Source organism: Eublepharis macularius, chromosome 11 (assembly GCF_028583425.1).
Source record: "Eublepharis macularius isolate TG4126 chromosome 11, MPM_Emac_v1.0, whole genome shotgun sequence".
NCBI lineage: Eukaryota > Metazoa > Chordata > Lepidosauria > Squamata > Eublepharidae > Eublepharis > Eublepharis macularius.
Window position 1 is genome coordinate 11,546,514 of NC_072800.1, and position 21,400 is coordinate 11,567,913.

The window sequence follows — 21,400 nt, forward strand, 5'->3', positions numbered from 1 at the left end:
TTGGATATTGCACATTGACACTTTAGCATCTTGCACTTTGTATGAAGTATTAAAAATTTATAAACTCAAAATTTAAAACATTTAAAACATTTTTGTAGACTTTCAAGGTTTCTCTTTTGATATTGGATTGCTTCGAGCCTTTAGGGAGGCAAAGATGAAATTGACAAACCCCCTGAGGAGCGATCTCTGCCAGCTCTGTCTTTTTAAACTTTTTAAACTAAGCTTCCTGGGTACCATTGCATCTCTCTACACTTTACGAACACATGCTGAGGCATCTCGTGTACAAACATGTGTCTAGGAGGAGGAGGAGGAGGATTTGCTTCTCTCCCCTTTCCCTGAAACAGGGAGGATGGATGCAAACATCCTAACACTAGTGGTGTGTCACTCAAAAGACACAGTCTGCGTGGCCAAAAATGCAACTTCACACAGGCACATGTATGGCCAGCCTTTTTAAAAAACGAACGGCAACCTTTAAATCTTGTTGCAAATTCCAAAACTATGTTTAATATATATATATATATATAACTATTAAAATCCAAGGATGCCTATTGGAACTTGAATTAGCTGTTAAAAATTAATCCACAACATATGTTTAATTATAAAAACAAAATAAAGATTTCTTACATTTTATATTGAAACCAAAGTACATTAAGGCTTAAGCTTTGCAAACTCATTAAAACATTTCATTCTGTTGGCAGAATCCATCTGTTTTCCTTGGATAAAATGTACCAAAACTGTGGTGTTTACTAATAAATTTTTTATACATGGCTCTATGAAGGGAATAATTCCTAATAGAATAAGAACATAATTTCCTTGTTTACTAGGGATTTTTTTTTAAAGTGCTTGCACTCCACATGCAAAGTAAAAAGTAGGAATGTTGCCATTTGTTAACTTTGACATATATTCAAGACCAGGGCTTTTTTCAGTTGGAACGCAGTGGAACGGAGTTCCGGAACCTCTTGAAAATGGTCACATGGCCGGTGACCCCGCCCCCTGATCTCCAGACAGAGGGGAGTTTAGATTGCCCTCCGCGCCATGCGGCGCGGAGGGCAATCTAAACTCCCCTCTGTCTGGAGATCAGGGGGCGGGGCCACCAGCCATGTGACCATTTTCTCCGAGGGCAACCCACTGAGTTCCACATCCTCTTTTCCCAGAAAAAAAGCCCTGTTCAAGACTATTAATAGGAGCAGCAGGAATGAACAATGCCAAGATGATGAGAGCGTTTCATACTTCATTAAGAAATTATTTGTTTGCACCATAGGCTGGTTTGTGCTCTGCTAAAGCCTAAGGCCGCTTTCAGTCTGTGCTGGTGGCAAGGAATTAGTCTTCCATTAGTCTAAATATTCTCACTCGGAAGGCACTGCTGCACCAGTTCTTCCAGCTTCAGTTCCGCTCCAGGGCAATTGATATTATATGCAGAAAGAGAGTCCAACCGGCAGACACGTGAACTTTGCAAATCAGCTAGAGATCTGAAGCCAAAGAGTTGGCTAGTAACTGTCCCAGCTGGGACAGAGCTCCCACTTCCAGAAGGGCTCTGGGCTGTGATGTTGCACTGGAGCTAGGGCACCCCTTTTGCCTGGCTGCTAAGCCCTGCAGTCTCTCCATTGGCTACCCATTAGTTACCATGCTCAGTTTAAGATATTGGTTATCACATACAAAGCGCTTCATGGCCTTGGCTCGCCTCCCTCCCTATGCGGCTCCACGGCAGCTTCATTCATCCGAACAGGGTCTCCTGCAGGTGCCACCCTGCACATGGGCAGGGAGGCACCTGCAGCTCATACATGGGCTTTCTCTGTGGTGGCCCCTACCCTGTGGAATGGCCTGCCTAAGGAGGTCAGGACTGCCCCTGCTCTTCTGGCTTTCTGCAAACGAGGCAAGACCAAATTATTCAAAAAGGCTTTTTACTCAGATAGGAGGGCTCTGTTGTAGGGAGGGGGGTCTCAGATGCTTCACTAATGAGTTAAGGACCATAGACCTCACCACCATGATGTATTGGATTCCTGCTAATGCTATGTCTTTGTGAACTTGTATCTATTTACCCTATGGCATTGTTTATGGAAATGTTACTGGTATTGACTGTACTAATCTCACACTGTGTAATCTGCCTTGAATCTCAGTGAGAAAGGCAACCTATAAGTGACATAAATAAATAAAATAAATAAAGAAGTAACTTCAAATCCTTATGGAGACTTCAAAAAAGGCTTCTGTCTGCTTGCAGCTACTCCCCCCCCCCCCCCGCCATTATGCAGCATATGGCCAAACACTGCCAGACACCACCCCTGCCCGCCCCGCCCATCTCTTAGCTCATGACAATTACAGGTTTTTGCCTCCTCCTTATGCAGCTTCATCTGGTGGCTTTGAACACCCCGTTTTCTGGTGACATGCGAGCGGACTACCAGTGCTTTCAGCAAGCCCGGGCAGCTGGTTTATTCTCAACCTACAGAGCTTTGTTGTCTTCACATCTACAAGACCTTTTGACTGTCGTCAGGAAAGTAGACAGATATCATCTGCCCATAGTTAATCTGAAGGTAAAATGCTTTGCATTCTGAAACTCAAGTATGCCATGTGCTGGGGAAATGCCACTGCCTTGTCTTCTCCGCGGTTTCACTCAGGCACACTCACCAGCTTCTTCTCCCAGGACTCCGATAACCTCCAATGGGTCCGCTGCAGTTCCTCAGGGTGCCGCCGCACAGTCAGCTACCAACGATTGGCAGCTGGCCAAAGCTGGGCCACCGGTGCACCTCTCTGGGAAGACGCCAATGTCCGTCCGGCAACGACACCCTCGGGGGGGCGGGTAGCAGCCACGGACGAACACCCCCAAATTTGTTGTGCACAAACTGGTGCCTCGAATGTCCCTCTAGCCAATCATGATAAGAGAGACATACACACAGAGTCCTGTAGGTGAAGTAATCTAGAATTGTTTATTAAACAGTGGAGGAACGATGGTTACACAGAGAGTAAAAGGTCTCCTCGTGCCCAAAGCTCATCAGAGCTACAATAGCAGCGCAAAGCAATTAATACTTTCTGGTTAATTATAATATTTGTTATTTTATTGGCTCAAAGAATACAGGGGCCCCCCATTGGAAGAAGAGGGTGACCACCTGTCATGATACAAATGTCTAGGGTTATTCTGATTGGAAGAAACAACTTAGGTCAACAGCATAGTTACAGCATTACAAGATTGCAATTTCTTATCTGTCCTTGGTGTTATCTCTGGAAGGAACGTCTTCCTTCCTTTCTCACACATCTCTCTTATGGGCTTCTCATTCATGCCCATTCCTTTGGTCTATGTAACATTTAGTAAAGGCGCCCCGATGTCACTTCTTGCAACCTTGGGGGCTTCAAGCAAGCTGGGTTCCGTGGGTGGAAAGCTGTTGGAATGCGCTTGTGGTTACATCAAGTCCCCGTCTCCTTTTTGTGGTTTCTCTCTCCCAGCCTTGGGAGATGTTGCTAATCTTAGCTTGCTTTCATTGCAACATTTTGCATAGACATTTCTACAAAGGGGATTTCTGTATCAAGTAAGTAACAGGTGTCAGGAATCAAACAGGTGCTCATTAAACTTATTGAACGCAATCTACTGATAAAAAGCTTCACAGGAAGGGTTGCAATTTGACAATCCTGCAGGTGGCTGAAGGACCCTGAATGGCAATGAGGTTTCAAAGAGGAAAATCATAGGCAGGCAGGGGCTGTGACTGAAAATCCTGAGAGAAAAACAGCTTGGTTGGATCAATAAATCTGAACCTGCAGCCTCAAGGTGGCAGAAAGCTGGCGGGTGACGGGAGGTCCTCGCTGTGGAGTCAAGAGCAAGGGCTGCCGAAAGAAGCTGGGAACGTACAAACGTTGCACGCTTCGGAGGCTGGTTGCGGACAGGGCCTTGAGCAGTGCGGCAGGACAGGAAGACATCATGTCAAATGTATTTCTAAAAGATGGTTTCTTCCTTTCTGCTAGGGAGAGACACTGTTCAATAACTGGGAATCAATATTCTCAGGCAACGGGGGACAGTTCGACACCCGGATCCCAATATACTCCTTTGATGGTAGGAATGTCATGACAGATCCCGCGTGGTAAGTTCACATTCGTCTAATTTCTGGTATTATAAATATTACAGGAAATGTTAGCTCAGTCCTTCAGTTGCTCTGTGAATTCCTCTGAAATCTGGCCCCATCTGAAGGGCTTTGCAGCGCATCTAGTGGTATTGGGTTGAGAAGCAGGACATGAAAATTCATACCTACTTTCAGAACTGCAAGATCAAAGCTATTTGCCACCTCAAGGCCAAACTAAACATTTGTCAGAGACCTGGAATTGGTGTCTCCTCTGAATACCTGAAAAGCAGCAGGGAGGAGAGCAGCCGGGGAGGCATCACGAACTCTCCTGTCCCGCTTGTCACTTCTTCCCTGTGTTCGCCTCCTCTAGGCATGTTTCTTCCAGCTGTAGCAAAACACATCTGGAAACTCCACTGGGGGAAATAGCGCGCACACACACACACACACACACACCTGCTTTGTCTGTGACTGCCTTTCATTTTGTCAAGAGCAGGTTTCCCTAAGTAAGGGAATAGAAAATGGATAAAATGTTATACTGATAATATAAAGATTAGTAATACATGCTAGCAATGTGTTATTTAGAATATAGGATTTAGTAAAGGAGGGGTTAAAGGTAATTCTGTGTTATAAAAAAAATAACAAGCTTAGAAGAGAGTCTAAATGTATGTTTAATAGATTATATGAGGTAATAAGTAAGTAAGTAATAAGATAGATAAAGGGTTGGAAAACTGTTGGAAGTCAAACAAAAGGGGGGAGGAAAGGGAGGGGGTTAGAAGTAGATATTTACAAAGGGGGAATGTTTGTATTGAATGATTATATATTCTAATCCAATAAAAATTTATTAAAAAAAAAAAAGAGCAGGTTTCCCAGACCTGGCTCTTCCACAGTTAGTTCCTTAAGGGTCATTCCACCTGATACCTAGTTCATTAAGATGTCACACTGCCCTGACCTGGAAAGCCCAGGTGAGCCTGATCTCATCAGATCTCAGAAGTTAAGCAGGGTCTGCCTTGGTTAGTAATTGGATGGGAGACCTCCAATGAAGACCAGGGTTGCAGAGGCAGGCAACAGCAAACCACCTTGGTTAGTCTCTTGCCATAAAAACCCCGCCAGGGGTCGCCATACATCAGCTATGACTTGAGGGCACTCTCCACCACCCAGATGTCTAATAAAACTGGCTTCTTCTGTGCTATTGCTTTCATTGCCAGGCAGTAACACCTGGCCAAGGGCAGCTGAAAAATCGTTCCCCTTCTCTCAGAGTGCCAAACCATTACCAGTTTCTCTCCCAGGATGTATTTCTCCGTAGTGAGGGGGAGGGGGGAAACTCCACCAGTTCCTATTAACAATTCCTAAAGGCCTTGTAATCACGTTGGCTGCTCTTTACTGAAAGCCTGCTGGTCTTAAAGAGCAGCTACATTTAGGAGAGGATTTTGCAGGGCAATTCATCTCCCTTGTGTACGTGTCCGTATTTTGGATTACATCCCCCTTCATCTAGGGGTGACAGACCCCTGGTGGGGGCGGGGGATCTCCCTCCCTCGCCCCCCATACCCCACCCCCACTTACCTGGCCAGCAGGGGGGAACACCCTCTGTGCGTGCTCGCCAAGCTGCGCGCTCCCGCGGATCGGGCCCGTTTTGAGACGCTGCGGCACACAGGCGTGCTCCTGTGCTCCACAGCACCTCAAAACGGGCCCATTTTGGCCCAAATTGGGCCCGTCTTGAGCCGCTGTGGAGTGCAGGAACACTCCTGCACTTCAGCATCCCCAAACGGGCCTGATCCATGCCAAAATGGCTGTGGATCGGGCCCGTTTTGGCATGAATCAGGCCTGTTTGGGGACACTGCAGCACGCAGGAGCACTCCCGCACTCCACAGCGGCTCAAGACGCACCCAAAACGGGGCCATTTTGAGGCGCTGTGGAGCGCAGGAATGCTCCTGCGCTCCGCAGTGCGTTAAAATGAGCCTGATCTGGGAGGGTGTTTGGGGCCGCTGTGGAGTGCAGGAGCATTCCTGCGCTCCACAGCAGCCCCCAACGCGAGCCCCTGTGGAGCGTGGGCACTCGGGGGGGGGCGATGCGCGATGACGTCACTTTCCGGAAGTGACGTCATTGCGCTTTGCTGGAGCTTCGCGCGCATGCACCCCCCTCAGAGGACAGGTAGAAGCCAGGCCCCAATCCCCCGCTGGGAGATTGAGGGGGCCTGGCAACCCTACCTTCATCTGCTGCTGTGCACTTTATTTCTTCCTCCTCTAAAAACCCTTCTCTAATCTCTGTATTGCACCTCTATCCCTTCTCACTTTTTAAGTTGTTCCTTCCCACGCAGAAGCACAGGAAAACAGAAAAGTAAAACAGATGGGGCGGGGAGAGGTGGGCCAGCTAGTTTGTGTTTGATGAACGGGGAGATCTGTTTCCAGTTTCTATCAATTAATCGCGGTTTGTAGTTTGCAAATTCTGCAGCTCTGTGAAAAGATATAGAACAACCCAACTTGCTTCTAGTTGCCATTTACAGGTCTTGGTTACACGATTCTCCGAGGCCTCTTCCATCTCCCCAACAAGAGCTTTCCCAGTAAACTCTGGAAAAGAAAGTATTTGTAACGGAATGTGTGCCCTCAGTATCTTCTTTGCATCTGTAATCCTTAAGATCTCAATAGAGAAGACCTCTTGGGTCAAAGGCACCGTGGTTAACTATCTCATAAAAACTGTCATCAATTTATTTTGAAATACCATTTCTCTCTTTTTGAAATACCAAGCGTTTATTATTTCCTTATTAATTTTTTGTGTTAATGGATTAACATATACTAAATATACAGTAGCTTAATTTGCTTATGTAAGACTAGGCTAATCTTAGTTTACTAATTGCATTATGAACAATTGATACTAAAATGAATTAATAGTTAAGCTGAAGAATAAAACTAATAAATTGAATAATTTCACTAATAAATTGAATAATTTCACTTAGAGAAATAATTTAGGTTCCCGTGGGGATTAAGCTTCACAGTGACTTTGACCCAGAAGTTTTTTTCTGTTGAGATCTTAAGGATCACGGATGCAAAGGAAGATATTGAGGACAGATACTTTGTAAATTGCTGTAAGCCGAACAAATGCAGGAAGTAAAATGTGGGGAATCTTCTCTTCTGATAAAGTTTAGATCTTAAAAATATCCTTCAGTATTTTATGGAGATCTAACCCATTGCTGACAGCGAGGGGAAACTTTATTTAGTAGTTTATATCTTTGGTTACTTATAATCAATTTGACTTATATACTTGCTTAAAGTAATTGTTAAATTTCCCACTTTTTTTTCTTTTTGAAGTAATATTTCTGCATATTATGTTTTCATTATTTCTTTTTTACTTTTGTGTTTCAGTGGACTAACATACAATACATATAATAGGACAATCCACTAGACCAATTTTAATCCATTAAATTGAATAATGGAATTAATATCAATGAATATGTGATAGGATTTAAAGTGGATATAAAATATAAAAATGTTTATAGCTTCATTTTTGCTAGATTCCCAACAATAGGTTAAAAGTATCATTAGTACCACTTTGGATTATTTGCTTTGGAACTGAGGGAAAGGGATAGAAAAAAACTCATGTATTCTAATTATATTTCATATGCATTCCATTTTTTATTATTATTATTATTATTATTATTATTATTATTATTCAATCTATTATATATTATGCATAATCTCTTAGATGTACTTAATAGTTATTTTGTATAAGGTTCTATGCACTGTTAATGGTTCTTTTTCTTATTTCTTTAAATAAAAATTTTAAAATCCCACCCTTCCCCCCCAAAAAAGAAAAAGGAAGTATTTGGATTCTGGATGTCCAGCATTCCACACATGCTTGGATCCATTTCCCTGAACCTAGACCACTCTGGAGCCTGGAAGATTCTAAACAGATCCATTTCAGCCTCCTGAGAGCCAGCTATGCCAGCCTCTTCCTTTCCCACATTGACCAAGGCACAATAGGGCAAGACAGGCGCGCGGTGGGCTGCTGGTCATATGTCTGCTGTAGGAGACCCTGCAGTGTAAAAGGGGAAGCTGTCAGTGTAGTGCAACAGGAGAGGTGGCTGTCCTTGGAGCTGTCGTGCACAATGAGGCTGTTGTTGCCACCTGCCAGGCCCTACAGGCCAGATCCACTTCAGACCCAGTCAAGACTTTGGAAGATTTGGGAGAAAATTTGGTAAATGGCGGTCAAAAAAAGTCAGTTTTCACCAGATTATGGCTTGGATTCACACGAAATGGGCAATTTCCACCAGTTCTATCTTCCACTATAGATCGCCCTCCCTCAGTGTTGATCCTGAGATTCCTCTGGTCCCCCAGGAGCAGAACTTCATGGAGATCAGTGGGCTGCAGTAGCAGCGGTGAGGCAGGAAAAGTTCTGTTCCGCTGTTGGGAAATTTAGTCTGGATCCAATCCTATACCTGGGGCAGATTCAGGCAGCTCTTCCGTTTCTCTGTACCTTGGGTGAGTGGGAACACTCAGAGTCTCTCTACACGTGAAGATCTCCACGGGCTCCGCCGTGAGCCTGCTGATGCGGGGAGGGCGGAGTATAAATCGAATAAAATAAATAAATAAACAAATATTTTTAAACTACGCTTCCTGGCTAACATTGGCCGTTTCCACATGGCTTACCTTTGCCCATAATGACCTGATAGATCACGCAAAAAACACGGAACATCGCGTTTTCTCGCGTGAGATTTGCGCAACGTCACCATTGCGCGGCCATTGTGTCTCCCTACACTTGTCAAACACTCGCCAAGGTGTATCATGTCAAGAGACTCTCAGTGTATCGAATACATCATGCACTAATTGTGTAGCTCGATTTGTTCTTTCCAAGGAGATCATTAAAACCTTCCTCTGCGTTTAGGCCTCAGAAAGTGGTCTGGCACGGCTCAAGTCCACACGGGATACGGCTGGTTAGCAGTTACTGTGAAGCCTGGAGGACGGCGGATGTGGCCGTGATGGGGCAAGCCTCCCCACTCAAGTCCGGGAAGCTCTTGGATCAGAAAGCGTACAGTTGCAGCAACCGGTTTATTGTCCTGTGCATTGAAAACAGTTATATCTCCGATGACCAAAGGAAATAAGATCCCTCCTGCCCCTGCCCTTTGCCACTGCATGTAAATTAAAATTTTATTACAAAAAAAGTTGACACTGAAATGTAATTTTTTTAAAAAATGATGTAAATATTGTATTGTGATTGCACACTGAACTAAGAAGGTAATAACCAAAGAACGCATACCTCGGGGCAGGATCTCATTCCGAGGAGGTGACATTCATCCTTTCCAAGCACTTCAGCCCTGGACGGAAGCTACGTGGGAGATTAGCAGGCCTGAGCAACCACGTACAAAAATGTCTGAAAAATTTGGGACTGCTCCCCATAATGAGCCTTTCTGGGCACAGGTGCTGAAAGCTGTTAGGGGAGCGCTAGGCATGGTGTGTGGGATCCTGCCTGTGTTGTGTGTTGCTTCAGAGGGCCTGGGATAGGGTGGGAATGCTGTCGTTGCTACCACGGCCCATAAACTGGGGCCACGTGCTAGGCCAAGGCAAGTCAGCTTCAGTGGCTCACTGGCATCTTGTTCTGCCTATGCAGAGTCCAAGACTGGGACTGCTTTGGGTATGCCAGGAGGGACTTTTGCATTTCCCCCTTTTCTGTGCCTGATCCCCCTACTGCTGTGCAAACTGTTTCGAAATAGTTTCACAAGCAGGCTGCCACACACCATTGGAGACGACTGCTTCAGTCCCAGCGGACCAGACCGTTAAATTGCCAGTGAAGTTCCTGGAGGGCTGTTGGTAGACAGGAGCAACCTGAGCCAGTACTGGTGGCGCCGCAGACTCTGCGCCCCTCAGACTCAGGCCACAGCGATGTTGTGCCCATCTCCGAGCAGAGTGCTGCCCCTGACAGTGCCAGCAGCACAGGGGCTGCTTGGCTCAGCGAGCTCCAGGATTGTTTTAACGCCCCAATCTGCCCCTGTACTCAAGGGGCAAAAGTCGAGCTCTTCTCAGGTATGTAGTCTTGGCTGCGTCTCTGTTCAGAAACTGGGTTATCTAAGCAGTTCAAAATTTGGAAATTGGGAACCGACAAAACAGTTCCCTGGAAGTTTTTCTTTCCATTTTGTTCTTCTGGGATTCAGGTATCCCAATCAACCCCCAAAATCTATGTACAGGGCTGTGTGTGGAAGGTGAATATCACCTGCATGGAAACGGAGTCTGATGCATATTTGGTGCTACTGTGGTCTGGAAAATCCCGAACAGTATTAAGAGGAAACTCAAATCATGGCTGGTATCCACAGAGCTGCACAGAGCACTTCCACTCACGCAGCTGACCTTCTGAAGTTACTTCCTTCTAATATTTGCTTCCTTTGCAAAGTACATAAAGACTCTCCCAAAGCGTAGGGGAATTTCCAGAATGACAACACAACACAAGGAGCTGCAGGCTGAATGGAGGAAACTAGAGGCTTGGTGCACTCTTTGGATTTCAACCAACATCTTATTCTTCCAAAACTGGCCTCAGCTAACACACTGACAAGCACAGTGTAACGTGTTTACATGTCCCATTGCAGCAGAGAAAAAGCAGCTTTCAAGTTGCAATGCGAACTGTAGAAAGACAGATGGCAGTAATTGGAGTGTTATCCCATGTAAATGATATGCAAATATCCTGCTTTTCCTGTCCCCCGCCTCTCACCCTTTCCCTTCTTCAGGACCCTTGTTCACACAATGTAACTGTCAGTAGGATCTAATGTGTAGTTAATAGAAACTGTCGATGAATGACGTGGTGTCCCACCCAAAAAACAGTATTATCATAGTGCTGTAGATGTATGTCTTCTCTGTATTGTCTCACAGTGTATTTGAACAAGCTATACACTTATAACTGTCATAACTTAACAAAGGTATCATTGTAGAGATGTTCAAACTGTTCAAACTATAAGCTAATAGCTCTACCCTTAAATGAGGTCTACAACTCATTGGCCATCAAATCAGTAAGTTAATCACTATTTTTAACTCAAAGGACATTTGCTTCCAGAGGCCTGGTGATTTGTAACCATTGTTGTTTTTATATGATGTAAAAATGTGAAATCCAGTTTTCTATTTTTTCATTTTAATTAATATAAAAGCATCTCTCCCACTGTCTTTGGGTCAGGTGTTCATGTTTCCTTGCACAGAAATCCTTATACTGGTAAAGAATGGTTAAGGGAGAAAATGAGACATGGGAGAGTGCCTTGTATTGTATACTAGACATCCTCGCTTGGGGCTTGGTGGGCTGACTCTGGTGACCAGATCCCATGAAACTCCTCAGCCTCTCTTGGAGGCATGGAAAAGAATCTCATCTGGTTCCATTTCTTCCTTTGCAAAGATGCCGGAGCCTTTCCCCTCTCTTGTGTCTGGTCCCCTAAACAATCCCATCTGCTCTCAGTAGCCAGACCTATTCTTAGTGTGGATTCTTTAGAGATGCCACCAAAATTTCACCTGAAGTGAAACGTGATGAGAACTTGGGCCTTAGGCTCAAAGCCTGGGAGACTTTGAGGGAAGCCACAAGACTTTCCGTAGCACCAGCACAAATGATCCTGTGTCCCTAATAGAGATGGGCACGAATCGAATTACGACCCAAAACAACGCCCGAACCAGTGGTTTGTGGAAGCTCGTTTCCATGAACTTCCATGAACTGGTCTACTGGTTCGTTTGGGTCGTAAAGGGGCAGTTTAAATGGCCGTTTCCCCAGGGAAATGGCCATATAAACTTTTCCTGCGGCTTGCAAGTGGCAGGTCCCTTTAAACTGGCAGGTGGCAGGGGGGATCCATGGCAGCCATTTGAGGGGCAGGAAGGCCATTTTCAGCCTCTACCGCCCTGTGGGCCCATGCAGCAGCAGAAGAAGCCAAAAATGGCCTCCCCACCCCTCGTGGGAGGATGCCACGGGCCTGCAGGGCAAGGTAAGTGTGGGGCTGGTGGGGGGGGGGGGCTGGGGTATGAGCAATTTAAAGGGCCCTTTCCTGCCTTGCAAGCACCAGGTCCCTTTAAACTATTAGCTGGCAGGCGGCAAGGGGGGATCCCCCCTGCCGCCTGCCACCTGATAGTTTAAAGGGACCTGCCACTTGCAAGGCAGGAAAGGGCCTTTTAAACTGTCAAACGCCCCTTTCCCTGCCACTGCTAAGCGGCCGGAAAGGGGCATTTAAATCCCATGAACCATGAACTGATTCATAAACTTGCCTCAGTTCGTAGTTCCTGGTTCATGAAAACCCACGAACCACAAGCATCATCGTTTGGATTTTTTTTTGTGGTTCGTGGCCATCTCTAATCCCTAATTCTTGAGTTTATGGAAGATCCCAGCAGATTTTAGTGGGCTTGTGACAAGTCCATATAATTACTTGGGAAAAAATCCCCTTTATAGTTGGACAAAGAATTGCATTACAATTCTCCTGATTAATTTTTTTCACCTGCTCACAATGTGGCCCTGTTTTAATTGCCACTCCCAGAGTTTGCAACTGACAGCAGGCATTGAGAAAAGGTTCTGTTACAACACACAAGATACTGGACATACAATTGCTAAATACTCCACCGAAGGCCAGTCCTATTATTATTTACAGCCAGGTATTCTTAGCGGGAAGGTGGCATGGTATAACCAGATCCCATCAGATCTTGGAAGCTAAGCAGGGTCAGTTTTTGGATGGGCTACCACCAACGAAGACTCTACAGAGGAAGGCAATGACAAACCAACCCTGCTTCTCACTTGCCTTGGCTGCCCCTTGCTGGGGTCGTCATAAGTTGATTGTGACTTGGCAGCTTGTACACACACTCACATTCTCAGCAGGAACCTATCCTGAGCCATGTTAAATTATTGCGCCTTGCAAAGTGAAGAAATGACTGTCAGGGCTTGTCACTGCCGCCGCTGGGTGGGGCGCCAGCTGGGCCCGCCCTGACGTCAGAGGGGCACCAGGGATGCTGCAGGACCCTGCTCTGTGGAAGGAGGGACAGTATACATCACCCTGACTCCCTCTCAATCCACTCGCTGGCCTGCTCAACCTGGCCTGCTTACCCTCTGCGTCCTCCATCATCTCCTCCTCCCAGAACTCTCCTCCAAGCCGCCACTCTCGCACTGCTCTGCTCTCATTCCACACCATCACTCCTTACTCACACCCACCACCTCGGAGCTCTTCCTAGCCACCTTATATAGGGTTTCCTTTCCCCACCCCGCCCTCCTTCTAGGCTTGTTCCCTCTCCTGACTTGGCCCAGCTGTGCCTTCCCTCAGGTGTTTCCCTCCTACCACTAATCCCTTCTTGGCTTCCTTGCCTTGCTGGCAGGGTGGGGTTGAATGCGAGCCATCCCCAGCTGAGGTCTCCTTGGCCTTGCTCACGAGGAGCTGCCCCAGCCAGCTTTTGTGCTGCTGAGCATGCCTGGCCTTGCTCGCGAGGAGCTGCCCTGGCCAGCTTCTGGGCTGCCTGCTCCTTGATGCTGGGTGGGGCTGCCCATCTCCTCCCCCAGAATGCCTGTGGCAGCTCCACCTGGAGGGGCTTGGCTCCTAGCAACTCCTGAGCCAGGCTGTTGTCCTCTAGCCGGGGTGTGGCTCTGGGCTGTAGTGGCTGCTTCTCCTCCTTGGCTGGTAAGGGCTCTGTTTGGGCTGCTGCTGGGCCCCTATTCCCCCTGCCTTGGCCCTTTTCCTCTGGCCTGATTAGCCCCCTCTCTTCCCCCTGGAGGGTGGGACTGGCTGGTCTCTCCCTGCTCCCTCCAGCCCTCTGAGGCTTTGGCCTTTCGCCCCTTCCCCCTGGAGTGGGCAGGTTCTGGACCTGGTTGCTGGCTGGGGTGGTAGGGCCACTGCCTCCTGGTTGCCTCCCACTGCTCCCTCCTGGCAAGTCTGGGGGCTGGGACTCAGACCCCGGACACGACCTTCTTGCTCTGCTCAGTAATGAACAGTGACTGCTTAATGGCCTACAGTAGCTAATGGCTACCCCAGGCTGCTGTGGAAAGTGGCAGTTCTGTGGTACCCACTTAGGCATAACTCATGATCATAGATTCAGATTATCTTCCTCAATTATGAGTTGGTATCTGCTGTGTGGACAACTTGAAACTACCCTGCCTCTGATATAAACTACTATGAGGTAAATGATGATGTTGTTTATGAGGGAAACATCAGCTACCAATGTGCTGTACCCCAGCCATCTGGAGCTTGGGGCTATACTTTATGCCTCCTGCTTTGAGAGAGATTCCTATATGGACTAGTCAAGCTATGTGTTTGGGGAGAAATCAGAAGTGCTTTTCCTGGCTGTCTCCAGCTGCTGGGAAGCTACCAATGACAGGCCAAGGATATGAGAGGAGGAGATCGCAAATGAGAACTCTGGGACAAAGTCATCAGTCACTTGGAGATTTTCCACAAGGCGGTAGGTAACCTGGGCTATGATGGAACCCAACAACGCTCTTCAGGCTCCTAATCCTGCATATAGACCTAGTGTAGTGTGATGGCTCAGTGTGAGTTGCAGCTTGGCAGTCTCCAAGTTTCTTTCCTCAGCTGTGAACTTACTTAGAAGCCCAAGGTGAGTCACTAGCTCCCATTGAGTTCTTTGTGAAGTACTGTGCTTTGAGTGCTCAAAGGGTGCCCTACAAAGGTTCCACTAGGCCTTGGTACACTGTGAGGCTGGAGACAGTTGATCACTTCTAAGCCTTTAGCTAGATGTGAGGCTGGAGATCCAGGCTCGCTATCTTCCGTAGACTGTTGGGAAACCTCACAATCTGTTGTCTGCTACAGGCCAGCCCCACATGGAGGTTTTGAAACCTGGTAGGTGGTGATGGGGTAATAATAATAACATTTGATTTATATACCGCCCTTCAGGACAACTTCACGTGCACTCAGAGCAGTTTACAAAGTGTGCTGTTATTATATCCACACAACAATCACCCTATGAGGTGGGTGGGGCTGAGAGAGCTCTGGAAGAGCTGTGACTGATCCAAGGTCACCCAGCTGGCTTCAAGTGGGGAAGTGGGGAATCTTTTAGAAATTGTATATTTATTGATGTTTTTATCTGGTCTTAAAGTAATATGTTTATGTATTTTATATATGTTGTATTCTGCTCTGAATCCATTCATGGGGAGAGCGAATTAGAAATATAAGAAATAATAATAATAAACCCAGTTCTCCAGATTAGAGTCCTGCCGCTCTTAACCACTACACCAAACTGGTAGGGGGTGCTTAATCAATTTCTCCCATGCCAGTTACACAACCTTCATTGCCTACCCCCAAGCCTGCAATTTTGGGGTGAGGAGAGAGACGGAATCGTACGTGGGTTTCCATACCCGGCCTAATTTCTGAAGCCTGCTCGTGTGGCATTCTGCTACTGTTCTCGTAAAGATCAAAAATAAATTCCTGTTCCTTGTGTTTGAGCTTGAAAGTGCAAGCCTGATAATGTTAAATCTGCACGTGTGCTCCAAGTCAGACGCTTCAGAGCAAATCTGGCACGGTCAAGCTTAGACTCGATAGAGGCTGGGATTCCAGCCCACTACAGAAAGCAACTGTCCTGCTTTAGAAGTTTATGCTCTTACGGGTCTTCCAATGCCAATTCATCACCACTTGGGAGTGGTCCGACTCCACACCCACTCTGAAGGGATTGTTTACTCCTTGGCCTTGATCTGGGTCTCAGCTTTGCTCTGCTATGTCTGACCCTGCTGGGCTTTCTGGCATCCCTTCATCATAGCCTCCTCTCTCCTTCTGGTTTGTAGTCTTGTGTTTACATATCTGCTGACTGTGTGAGACTTTTGTGAGTCACTGGAGTGTGGGAACACCATGGGAAGAACTAATCCACTGCTCCAAAGCGCCCCCTTCAACCTCTTCTCCCCAAGTGGTTTGAACCAAAGGAATCTTGCCGGGAACTGGTCTTGTGAGTGGCCTGAACTATACCACCAACATACCCCAGGTGTGGGGGGCTCAGCATCTCCATTATGAGGGGGCAGCCTGAACCAAAGCCACCTCACAAATGGAAAACACAGACATGACCCAGCCTGTAAGAAAGGGACTCCATAGTTACATAACTAAGAACTGGCAGGAAGCAGGCTTTGAATTTTCAGACAATAGTTTGCTTCACTGTCTGGGGATGAAGACTGACAGCTATTCTAAGTGGAAGTAGTTGGGACACACATTTGCTGCCTAGAAAGCAAAGCTCAGAATCCACCAAATGCCTCTTCAAACCTCTTTTGCAATACTTGAGCTTGTTCTGTTGTCTTCATCCCAAACCACCAGTTCCTGAATCTCAACGTTTCTGAGAAAAGCAGTATAAGAAGGCCATAAGAACCATAACTAATATTCTTTACAGCCAATTGTTCTCTGATATTCAGTTTCAGAATGCTCCCCTCTTCCAGCTTCTGAGTTATGGTTTTAATCGAGGCCTGGCAGGCAGGGCTTTGAGAGGTCCCACCTTTTCCTGTCTCTGTCTTGCAGCGACAGCCGATGAGCCTGGCTGACTTCTCTCTTGCTGCTGCACGGCTATTGAAGGCAGGAGCCAGGAATTTTCAGCCCTCTTGGAGTCTTGAACTCAAGTGATCTCTTTTATTGGGGGAAAGGAGGCAGGGATGGCGTATTTCTTCAACCCCACCTGGAGGTCACAATGTGTCATGCAGACAATTCAGGAAACATTAGAAGCAAGTCTGCAGTTCCTGCAACTTGGATGCCATTCTCGTCTTTATGACTGATTTGCACTGAGTTCCAATTTTAGTTCCCATGCCAAAACTCCATCCTGGAGCACAGCACCAAAGGAAACGGTGGTGTGGATGGTGTGCAAAGTTATCTTTTCTCATAATACCACAATCTGCAGGGATCTAGAAGAGAGCCTGTCTATCTCCATGGTCTCTCATTTTAGCTATGAAGCAGGGGGACTATTAGTCTTCCTCATGTCATTGTCCTTCCCTCTCAGCCTAAAGAGATGTCAGAAGACAAAAATCCTGCGCATTTCACAATGGTGAGCAGGGAAAAGACATTAAGAGAAGCAACTTCCTCCATCCAGGCAGCACATGCTGAAACTCTTCTTTCTCTACTGCCCTTCACAGGCTCTTGACTAGAGATGGGCACAAACCGAAATACGAACCAAAATCAAGCATGAACCAGGCTGGTTCGTGGTTCATGAACCGTGGTTCATCACATCTCATTTCTGACGAACCACCACAAACTTTAAGCTGGTTCGTTTGGTTCGTTTTTTGGTTCGTGACTGCAGACAGCCTGGTGTCAATCAATCAGTTTCCTAGGCAACAGGGGATGGACTTCCTGCAGACCTTCTGCTGGCCCGGAAGTGACCTTCTGCTGATGATTTTCTGACCTGGATGTGACGTTTTCATGAACCAAACAAACCGGTTCATGAACCAGGGGCAAGTTCATGAAAGTTCTTGGTTTGTGAAATTTGATGAACCACGAACCACATGGTTCGGTTTTTTTCCAGTTTGTGCCCATCTCTACTCTTGACCTCGCTTTGTGCCTGATCACCACTACTATAATGGTGAGATTGGGTTGTGAACTGGTGGTTTGAGATTAAGAAGGCAGAACATATTCATATGTGGTGAAAGAGATCTGAAGACACATTCACAGAGTTTTGATTTCCAGGCAGTAAATTAAAAAGAGTCCAGTAGCACCTTTAAGACTAACCAATTTTATTGTAGCATAAGCTTTCGAGAATCATGCGGAGGGCAATCTCAACTCCCCTCTGTCTGGAGATCAGGGGGCGGGGCCACCAGCCATGTGACCATTTTCACCCAGGGCAATTTAAACTTTAAAAAACTCCCTCCTTGTTCTAGCTGACCCAAAGTGACATCATTATGCGGTCTTGAGTTCCACCACTGAGTTCCACCACCTCTTTTCCCAGAAAAAAAGCCCTGAGAAGAAGGGAGTTCATAACACACAGTGAAATTTACAGCAACATTTCCAAGGGAATTTTTCTATTATAGAAGAGCTTGGAAGAATTAGGGTTGGAGCCTATCAAAATTCTGTGCATGAAAGTGCAACTTTTCCCCTCCTAAATGCACCCACCAGTGTCCTCAGAAATGTTGCGTCTAGGCAATATGGAACTCCCCAGGAGCAGCACAAGGTGTGAATTGGAGGGCTGCCACAGGAGGGGAAGATCCGCTGTTATTGTGCCATTGTAACAATGTTTGCTCACAACTTGGCAGGTGGAATAGTGTGGAACTGGGAGGATGACATGATCTCTCCTAGACACACTTCAAGTTCTGCCAGAGCTCAGTGGGCTCCTTGGAGCCTGGGGGAATGAAATGGGAGGGATGGTGGCTTGACCACTGGTAGTAGACAACTTGGGACCATTCTGACCAGACACAAGTGAGGATTCATCTCACAGAGTATACTCTGTAATGGCAATGACAGAAAGGAAACCACACTTTGCCACCACAACTGCATCTGTGCAGAGATGTCCAATGGGGCTGTTCTGGGCAGATAGGGGCCTAACACATCTTGCCCTGGGGGGCAAGTTGGAGGAAACCACCCTAATCTGAGTGTGAGTGTGACCCGTTTGCAAGGCATTTGCAGACAACAGCTTGCATCCATTCCAGCTGGAATGCCACGATTTGAGACGAGCAGTTCCCCTCATCCTATAATTTTGGACTCCTTTTGGACTCCTTTTAGTTTACGTAGCCAGATAATGTAGAAAAGATCCTCCAGGATCCTGCACTAGTATTCTAGATCCCTGCCTATCCTGTTTTATGATATCTACACGCAGGGCTTTTTTTCTGGGAAAAGAGGTGGTGGAACTCAGTGGTGGAACTCAGGACCGCACAATGACGTCACTTTGGGCCAGCTGGAACAAGGGGGGGAGTTTTTTAAAGTTTAAATCGCCCTCGGTGAAAATGGTCACATGGCCAGTGGCTCCGCCCCCTGATCTCCAGACAGAGGGGAGTTTAGTTTGCCCTCCGCGCTGCTGAGCAGTGTAAAGGGCGATCTCAACTCCCCTCTGTCTGGAGATCAGGGGGCGGGGCCACCGGCCATGTGACCATTTTCAAGAGGTGCCGGAACTCCCTTCCACCACGTTCCAGCTGAAAAAAAGCCCTGCCTACAAGAAAAAGGCTGAGCCCACTGGGTAGCAATTGTGATGAACTCTTCCTTGAGGGAGAGAATAATCCAGCTGACATCGAAGGAAGTCTTAGTGCAAAAGAGTCCTTATTGGTTGGGAAAGAACTCTTTATTGGACTGCTGGAATATGTAGCTCTGCGTTTTAGAATCTTGGAAGATGAGAAACGAGATTTGACTCTTGGATGGCCATTGGAGAGTTTACTGGCCAGGGCTGAAGCAAAGGAAGGGGTGACGTCTACAGAGGAAGAAAGAGAGAAGACTTTACTGTTAAAAGGTTGTGCACAACAGAAAAGGTAACAGAGCAGCTTAGAACTTGATAGAGCGTCATGGTCTGTTACAACTGATCTTAAGCCACTGAGGGAGAAAAGTATGCATTTAAATCTCAGAATCAATCCACTCATACAGTCTTAATAAAGATATAATGGTGGATATTCTAGGTTTCACTCATAGTAAATAGTTTCTTTGAAAAGGAACTGGTTTATACTGTATCTTGTTAACTTCTCTAGCAGGAATAAAGAAGGAAGTGAGTTGTCCCTAAACTAGGACTTCCCTACAGGTCTGAGAAAAGCTGACCCTGCAGAGTCAGAAGTGCCGTCTAAAGGAGAGCTCTTTGTGGTGGTGGCAGACAGGAGGCGGAGCTGGCTGTTTTTGAAAAGGAGCAATAGTTGCTGTCACATTTGTGATCAATTGTTCATATGTTACTCTCTCTTTAAAACATAACCAAGGGGCACCATGGGAAAAGGGAAGAGACGCAAACTCCAGTGCAGAAGTGGTTTTGGTTCTAACCATTTTATAGTTTGTGTTTGGTGTGTTTCTAATAAAAGATGTTTACTACGTTTTCTGCATTTCTCTGGCTAGAGTGGAGCAGGACATGGGCTAAGGAACAGCCTTCCTGGATCCACCTGCCAAGGTGAAATAGCCAGTAGCAGAACCAGGTGTCACCACAATCTAACAATAGAAAAGAGCCAGAGTCCAGTAGCACCTATAAGACTAACAAAATTTGTGGTAGAGTATGAACTTTTGTGAGCCATAGCTCACTTCTTCAGATACAGCTCAAATGTAAGTCCATCTGTCCTTATATCTTGGAGGGTGGAGTGATTTCAGAAGCCAAATAACAATATCCGATAAATGACAATTGCATGCGTGATTGAATAGGGTGGGGTATGTAGACAGGTAGTGGGTGTGGAGTAATCAGCATTGGTAATGGTTCAAGCCCAGGTCTTGATTCAGTCCTGGTGGATGCATTGTCTTGAGCTTCGTTATTAGTTGCAGTTCAGCAGTCTCTCTTTCTAATCTCCCTTTGAAATTCCTCTGCAGGAGAACTGCTACTTGCACAATCTAACAAGTTCTGCAAGGAGCTGAATCACAAGAAGGCTGCTTGTGTGTGTAAAGTGCCATCAAGCAGCCAACTTATGGTAACCCTTCATGACATTTCCAAGGCAAGAGACAAACAGATGAAGTTTGTTATTGCCTGCCTCTACATAGTGAACCTCAACCTCCTTGATGGTCTCCCATCCAGGTATTAACCAGGGCCAATAATGCTCAGCTTCTCAGAATTGACAAGATCAAACTAGCCTGAGCCGTCGAAGCCATGACCTGCAGATCAGGAAGGACGTCAGCCAAGGAGCTGCCCAGCTCTCAGGATGGATGTTGTACCTGCAAAGGTCAGGCTTCAACATAAGAATCAGACCAATTGCCCCACTCTTCTTGTGGTCCTGATTGTGGGAAGACTTGGGGCTAGGCTTCCCAGGAGGTTTTCCCAGATGCCCGCTGATCGCTGGCGATTGGCAGGAGGTTGCAACACCCCCTGCCAGCGATTGCCCGCCACTGGCAGGTAGCCCAAGAAAGCATGTATTGGGCATGCTTCCAGCAGGGTGTGATGATGCCACTTTCCAAATGGGCTGAATTTGCCCTGTGCAAAGTGCAAGACCACACCCATGGCCAGTGTGATGTCATCACTTCCTGGAAATGATGTCATTGCGCAAGTGCCTGGAGCACGTTTGTGGCCGGCATGATGACATCACTTCCCAGAAGTGATGTCATCACGCAAGTGCTGGAAGATCACTCACATGAGGAAAAGACTCCCAAGTTCCAGATCCCCCTCTCCTGCTGGGAGGACCCTACTTGGAGCTTAGCTTCATCTTCACAACTTGGACTCTGTGATGGGAGGCTGGGCATTGCTACTACTAGGCAGGGCTTTTTTTCAGGAGTTCCGGAACCTCTTGAAAATGGTCACATGGCCGGTGGACCCGCCCCCTGATCTCCAGACAGAGGGGAGTTGAGATTGCCCTCCGCGCCGCTGATGGCA

At 46.7% G+C, this 21,400-nt stretch overlaps 1 protein-coding gene across 3 annotated transcripts in view; it reads left to right on the forward strand.

The window, feature by feature from the left end:
• COL15A1 (collagen type XV alpha 1 chain) overlaps nt 1–11,179 on the forward strand; it is a 265,292-nt gene extending 254,113 nt beyond the window's left edge. For all 3 annotated transcript variants that reach the window (XM_054990908.1, XM_054990909.1, XM_054990910.1), the window contains 3 exons: nt 2,343–2,528; nt 3,949–4,064; nt 8,919–11,179. In XM_054990908.1, the coding sequence (XP_054846883.1) occupies nt 2,343–2,528; nt 3,949–4,064; nt 8,919–9,135 (519 nt within the window). In that variant the 3' untranslated portion in view covers nt 9,136–11,179. The remainder of the gene's footprint in view (nt 1–2,342; nt 2,529–3,948; nt 4,065–8,918) is intronic.
• The last annotated feature ends 10,221 nt before the right edge of the window (nt 11,180–21,400 follow it).